At 42.8% G+C, this 7304-nt stretch overlaps 1 protein-coding gene across 1 annotated transcript; it reads right to left on the bottom strand.

The window, feature by feature from the left end:
• Nucleotides 1–666: 666 nt before the first annotated feature.
• LOC122988360 (C2 calcium-dependent domain-containing protein 4C) lies at nucleotides 667–4747 on the bottom strand. The gene is made up of 2 exons (XM_044360612.1): nucleotides 4628–4747; nucleotides 667–2920 (listed from the first exon to the last, which is right to left on the bottom strand). The coding sequence occupies exon 2, from the start codon at nucleotides 2862–2864 to the stop codon at nucleotides 1605–1607; it is 1260 nt and encodes a 419-aa protein (XP_044216547.1). The 5' UTR covers nucleotides 2865–2920; nucleotides 4628–4747; the 3' UTR covers nucleotides 667–1604.
• Nucleotides 4748–7304: the final 2557 nt, after the last annotated feature.

Below are 7304 nucleotides of genomic sequence, written 5' to 3'. Positions count from 1 at the left end.
CATGCATATATATACAGTACCAGTCAAAAGTTTGGACACACTTCATTCAAGTGAACGGGAAGGTGTGTCCAATTTCTCATTTTTCATTCCATTCATTCCACATACACTAACTCACTGAGCTGACAATCATGCAGTATAGATGTAAGTGGTGGCCATTAAAGAGCACTGCCTACATTTCTGTCTATGACTGAGCTCTAAACACCACATTTTTATAAAACAAGTAAAGAAATCTGCCGGTTTCCAATAAAAATCAATCCTCTTTCAAGATTTTTCTATATATTAGTGCCGAAATGTTGCAAAAGAATTAAACTTTATTTTACTTTTAATGCTTTACTTGAAAGTTAATTTGCATTGGCAATATTCTTACTGCACAGACAGATTTTTTGAATGTGTTTAAAGATAAATAAACCTAAAGATACCATGTGGAGTTTTTGACCACTAGCAGTGGTCTGGAACAATGTTTTTATGAGTGCCCCCCCCCCCCCCCCCCCCCCTCCCTTTTTTGTGTTGTGCATGTGCATCCGAATACACAATACAAAAACAACTGTCTGTTGATTGACAGCTAGTGGTGGTAACGCACCATTAAACTTAGCAATGTGCCAACAAAAGCAGTGAAGAAGAAGACTGTTATCAAACAAAAATGGATGTAAACACAGCATGATTTAAAATATTAAAAAAATGTTTTATGAGGAAGAGAATGAATTCAACATGTTTGTTAGATCTGAATGTAAGTTCATTCACAAGAAAACTCCACAGGGAACCTTTAAGTACTAAATTATAGATAAAGGGTAGAGATTTTTCAACTAAATTTATGTTACTGGAGTTCTTACTTTCTAATAAATGAGAACATGATTACCCTATCAGAATCAGATCAATGTCATTATAATTCTATTTGTGTTGTGCATGTAAATGTGACTATTGTGCCTGCTGTGTTTGTGCCTCACCCTCCACTGTGAGGGGTGGGCCATGGCAACTGGGATCAAAGGGTCATTTGCACATCAGGATGTAGTGCCACTTCAAAGCACGCGCTGATTCACAAAAGCATCTTTGTACTGAACACACGGCACAGCGTCGAATTGCCTCCTGTGCTGCTGTGGATTTATGTCACATTACAATAATAAAACCATGCCACATGAAACGTACACAGTGCAGGCAGGGACACAGACGGGCTGATGCACAGGTGTCGTCCAACCTTTGAACCAGACCTGGCTGAAGAAGTTGGCTGAGAGACATGTCCAGGAAAAAAAAAAACCTTTCATATGCAAAATTCATCTGCTGCTGTTGAGCCCAGCTTGGTGTAATGAGCATTCGTTATTAGGAGAAGGAACCAGGCAAATCTCGACCACCGTAAATCCCTCATCTGTCCATGAACATCAAGAAGTTTATTTTCTGAGCTTTGGCTCTTTTTTAGATCTCAGAACAAAGCATCTTCTCCTTTAAGGAATTTGTTTCAATTCTTGGAAACCGTTCATTTTCCTTTCCCTTTATCTTCATGTTTCATCTATAAAAACAGTGGATTGTATAGAAACCAGTGCAAACATCTAGTATAACTTTCAATCAGTGTCCTTGGTTTTTGCCACCTTCGACCTCCAGGTCTTGTGGCTTTAGAGCCCCGCGAGCAGCTTTGTTAGCGGCACCTCTCGCTCTCCCAGCAGTGTGTCCCTCTTGAGGCTGGTGCCTTTGTTTACCACCTTGAACTTCACTGACAGGTTCTTCACCTGCACCGAGCTTATCGAGTCAAAGAAGAAGTCCTCGTTGAAGACGGGGTTGCGGCTGTTCTTGATGATGTTGCTCCTTTGCTTCTGCAGCTTGCCTGGGTTCAGGTAGACGGACACGCAGCAGTTGATGCTCTTGATGTCAAAGTGCTTGTCATAAAGATTCTCTGCTGCCAGGACTCGGATGAGCAAGCGGGAGGTGCTGGCGTCGTAGTTGGCGCTGATCCTCACCGACCCACCTTTGTGCAGGTTGATGGTGTGCTCCCGATGCAGCCCGTGGTCTGACGCTCCTGCACCACCGTGGAAGGAGGGGACGTGCAGACGTCGCTGAATGTTGGGGCTGGGCTCGGCCGAGCTGCACTCGTCAGTTGAGAGGGAGCTGTGGCGAGCGAATGTCCGCTTGGCTTTGACCACCTTTGCCTGCGTCTCATGGGTAAAGATCTTGAGCAGAGAGGCGGAGCGGGAGAGCAGAGGAGAGCTGAAGGGAGAGGACTCGGCTGAGGAGCAGGTGTCACTTTCCCCGCCGCTGAAGTATCGATACGGATTCATGTGAGAAGTGCTGAAGTCAGCTGGATTCAGATGGTTTCCTCCTTCGCTGCCTTTCCCTGGAGTCTTCCTCTGGGTGTTTGGGGAGGTGATGGGACTGGAAAGGTCGCAGTGGAATAGTGACTCTTTACGGCGGGTATGGGGGCTTTCCTTTAAGGTTGCAAAGCCATATGAGGTTTGGGTCTTGGGAACATAAGGTAGGGACATGGCTGTCTGTGACCCGGGGTCTGCATTGGTGTCTCCAGCCACAACATCATCAGCGCTCTCTATTTGTATGATGTGGCGGTTTGCCGCTCTCAACAAGTTCTTGGTGTCTCCTGCGATCTTGGCTACTAGACGCGGGCTTCTTGGGCTGCTGATCTTCTTCCCGCTGCCGATGGTTTGTTCTGAAGTGGAAGGTTGCAATCCCTCATTGGGCTTCACGATCGGAATCTCGGGCTCTGGAGGGCAGCTGACCAGCTTCGGTGGGATGAAAAAGTCTGGGATCTTGTCAGGGGTTAGGACGTTGCTGTAGGCTGGCGCAACGCCTTTCTTGTCTCCATTCTCGCCCTGTCGCAGCACACCGGTCTCCACCGACCCGCGGATCTTATCCAGAACCCACATGGTCCCACCAGACAGTGGGGTGTGTGGGCGTGTGAAGTCGATGCAGTCAGGTGTATCTGCAATTAATAACACACAGGGAGGAGGTGTAAATGATCAGATGATGGTTAGTCCACAGGGAGGAGAGAGAAAAAAATAACACCTCTGTGTTGTAGCTCCAAGGTGCAAATGCTGTCTAAGAAACCTCAAGAATTTAAAGGATTAAGAGTGAAATAACACCACTGAATCTGAGCGGAGAAGTTATGTAGTAAAAGCTCAAAGATATATACTGCCGTTTTAAAAGAGCTTTATATAAAGAAGTCCACTGTAGGCTGCTTACATTCAAGGACATGGACTAATAGCCAACAGATCCTAAAAGTATACTATGCAGGACAAAATATAGACTCATACAAAAATAATCCCTCTCAATCATCACTTATGACCCACTAGAAGTGTGTGGTGGTGTATGTATCAGCTGAGACCCTGCACTCTGTCTGTATTTTCTTATTATTTTGCTGTGTTTCAGATGTTTCTAGGCTTCAGCCCTTGGGCAGTGGGTATGTAGCCACCAGCCAATAACAGGGTGTGAGGTCGGGACTGGTAGTGTAGTGACCAGGTTACATCGTTGTCTCCGTCTCTCTCCTCTGCTCTGCTCTGCTCTCTGTCTCTGTGTCATGGATGTATAAAGAGCTGCAGGTCTGTGTGTCTGCTTGACCGTGGGCGGGGCTGAGCACACACACACACTCACACATACACACACACACACACTTGCAGAGCAGAGAGGCCACACTGGACAGGATGAAGCTGCACTTCGGCTGCATTCAGACAAAATCCAGCAATGCGACACCTTTCTGCAGGGTTGTGCAGATGTGTGGGCGTGTTTATTTGTGCTTTAGAATGTAACTGCTGTGAAACAATCAGAAAATAAAGTTTTATTTATCTGATTCACGGCTTTGTTCTCATCAACACTGCTCGCTCTCTTCATTCACTTTCTAGTTCGCTCAACCACCGCCACTCTCTCTCTCTCTCCCTCTCTCTCTCTCTCTCTCTCTATCTATCTCTCACTTGCTCACTCCTTGAACCGGAGGTGGGGCCAACTTTGAATGTTGTGTGTTTACAAACACCAACAGACAAGTCCTGCATAGTATGCCTTTAATAAGCAGCAATGTGAAATCTTAACAAATGATAGAAAATCAACCAGAATTCAACTATATTACAATATACAAAAAACAATTGATTTTAGATAGCAGAGTGGCTTAATTGATTGGTAGTATAAGTATAGAGTCAATGGGAATAGATTAAGATCAAAGCTGGAGCTATTTTACTATTTCCATATGATTCTTAATGTTTATAAGGACAAAATCTAAAGTCACACTTTTTCTAACAACCCACATTGTATCAACATAAAGTATTTATGCTCCTCTGTCTTGATACAGCTGTTTTGTGTATTTTATTCTTAAATCCATACTGGTGTTTCTGTGTTATTTTAAAAATGAATGGCAGAAAATAATCATTTACAGTCAGTTTTGTTCATATTAATGATCCAGACATTAATTATCCAATAACAGATTATCTTTCTGCTTATTCAGATCATATGGACCTAAATATTTTCATCGAATAAGTTGAGGGAAAATACTATATAAAAGTTACAAATTTAATATCAGTTCAACAGGTGCGAGAAGGTTTCCTCCCGTTGCGCACCAGTCTGCTCTCCAAAACGCCTAAAAATTAAATGTCGTCATGAACACACTGTTTCTGTCTGCAAATTAAGAGAATAATATACTTACAGCGCTATAAAAAAGGGACACACTCTTCTTTTTCCTCTTGCTCCCTCAGTAACAGGTGTTTTCTCCTCGGGTCCTCCTCTTTGCGCTCCGCGGCGCTGCTCTGCGCCTCAGACTGTCTCCGCTCCGGAGCGCCTGTCGTGCGTTTTATAGACGGCACAGGGCTCCAGCTGACCAATAAGATCAAACTGTGCGTTTCCGTGTTTCCCAGCAGAACCAGCTAGAGAGACACTGGTTATATGATCAAAGGCAGAGGAGTCTTACAGGTGAGTTTAACATGTTTTAACCGGCTCAGTCACAGGATTTCACAGCCAGTGCTGCTCCAAACTGAACAAAACAGATGTTTTATGAGAATATTGTGTTGCTCTAAAACAGCTGCAAGTATACTTTGTTTTATAATCTGAGTATAAGAACTGAGGCTTTACAATTTTAAAAAATTGTTTTTACACTGCTGCCTCACAATCCTGCAGCCTGACTCTCTCTCACTTTCTAAACTCAAATCTCAAACTTTTCAACAGGGAAATGAACATCAGAAGACATTTGGCACTTTGTTCATTTACTCCAGCCTCATCCAATTTGTTTTGTTTGTTTGTTTATTTGTTTGTTTTCCACTACCACACACAGCACAGAGGTTTTGTGCGTCAGTAAATCATTATATATAATAAGACTGTGCCTATTTGACCAGGAAAAGAACATGCAGCTGAGCAGACAATGCATGCACCTGTGTGCTGTGTGGTCTGATTCAATTTACAGCAGCTTTTTTTCCCTCCTCTTTTTGTCTGTCTGTCTTCAGGTTCAAACCGACTGATCGGTTTCCCTGGAAACTTTGCAATAGCAACAAATACATTTGTCTGTCTAAAATAGGAAGGGCCCCACTGACTTCATTGATCTGCAGGACAAAAAGCACTTTATTTGTCCAGATTGCTTAGTTTTGAGTCAAGTGCCATGCAGCCTGATATCAGAGATCAGTTGCACAGAGACAATAATAGCACTGCATTTACTTGTCATCAACCACTGCAGCTGGTCTGGGAGGAATTTAGAAATGTAGATTTCAGTGACTGTGAGTCAATATTCTGTATAATGACAGCGAGGACAGTGGCAGGAACGCTCACACATCGGCTTTACATGCTGATTATTAACAAATATTTACTGCGAATAGCCCTTGAATAGGTGTCAGCTCTGCCTGACTCTGCCTCACCCAGATGGATAATGAAAGGAGCTTGATTGTTGTGGATGGAGTTGGCCTTCTTATCACAGCTAATTGGGAGCTCGCAGAGCAAAACAAGCAGAGCTTTACAATAAATGAGTGATTAGACTTACCTTGCATTTGAATTTCAGCCTTTTTTAAGACCCTGGAAATGTAATATTGGTCTGTGAAATAAACTCATGTGAAATAAACAAATCTTTTTTTGTGTGTTCATGTAGGAGCCATCTCTCATAGTCAGAAGATGACTGAAAAAAAAATGTTCTCAGGGAATTTAAACCTGCATTAACTAATTTTTTGGCCACTTTGGGGCAAGTTTTGAACACATCACTCACATATCTTATGCTGCCTTCAAATCGAATTTTTGAGCTTGTGGTTGCAACATGGGAAGTCGTGTACACCAGTTGTTCAGGGTCCCCTTACAGGGGAGAAAATTTTCCAAGGACCCCCTCATAATTGTAACACTGATTAAGCCTATGCTTACTACCATTTGTATTCTTATATACCATTGGAACTATCAGTATTCAGACCTGTTTCATAGTGATAAACAGAAACACATTTCAATTTGAATCATATTAATACCACTTACATACTTTTAAACAGAGGGTCATTATATTCATATTTCATTTGGACTCAACTTGACAGCATTTATACTTTTCAAGTATTTGATCTTAAAAGCTCTCAGAAAAAGAACAAGCAAGCAACAAGCAAGATAAACCAAGACATTTAAATTGACCAGTTTACAGCTGACATTCAGTAAGTGCTTCAGCTTTAAAATAATGAACTTATTGCTCCTTATTCAAATCATTGGCAGAAAGCTCTGAACAAATCATAACAGTATAACAGTAACACATCATAGTAATTAGGCCTGGTACTTCAGAAAATTTTGATTGGAACATTTGCATTAGGCTACATCACATTCACAACTTACATAATTTTACAATAACTCACTTGATGAGCTCACCTAAATTAATGAGATGGGTGAGCCTGTTTCTCACCACACAGTTTCTCCATTCTTGGAGTGATGGATGACAGGCAGACTCTAAGATCGTTCTCTGCATGCAAACGAGCCCTGTAGCCTACTTAGTCTTCATTGCAGTCAAAGTGAAGAATGATGACTGACAGAGGTAAGCGGTAGGAAAGGGGAGCAATTTTTGCATGGCCTCGGCAGTGAGTTCAGGATACTCATGTGAGAGGGAGGGCCAAAAGTCTGCATGAGACACTTGCTGGAATCGGGCCTTCAATATCCTGCCACAGGATAAGTCAACAGCTCCTCTTCTGCATTACCAATAAGGCCACTTGTTGTTGCAGCTGGAGCAAAAGGATCCCACACCCAGTCCCAGGCATCAGTGTTCATGTCGGAGAAGTGTGAGCTGAACTGCTCACTCAGTGCAGTGAGGTGAGAGGTGGTTACTTCTCTCACTATAGTTAAAAACAGATTGTTTGTCTGAAGAAACTCAGTCAGTTAGCGGAACA

The sequence above is a fragment of the Thunnus albacares genome, chromosome 9 (assembly GCF_914725855.1).
Source record: "Thunnus albacares chromosome 9, fThuAlb1.1, whole genome shotgun sequence".
Taxonomy (NCBI): Eukaryota; Metazoa; Chordata; class Actinopteri; order Scombriformes; family Scombridae; genus Thunnus; species Thunnus albacares.
This window is presented reverse-complemented; position numbering and strand designations above follow the sequence as displayed.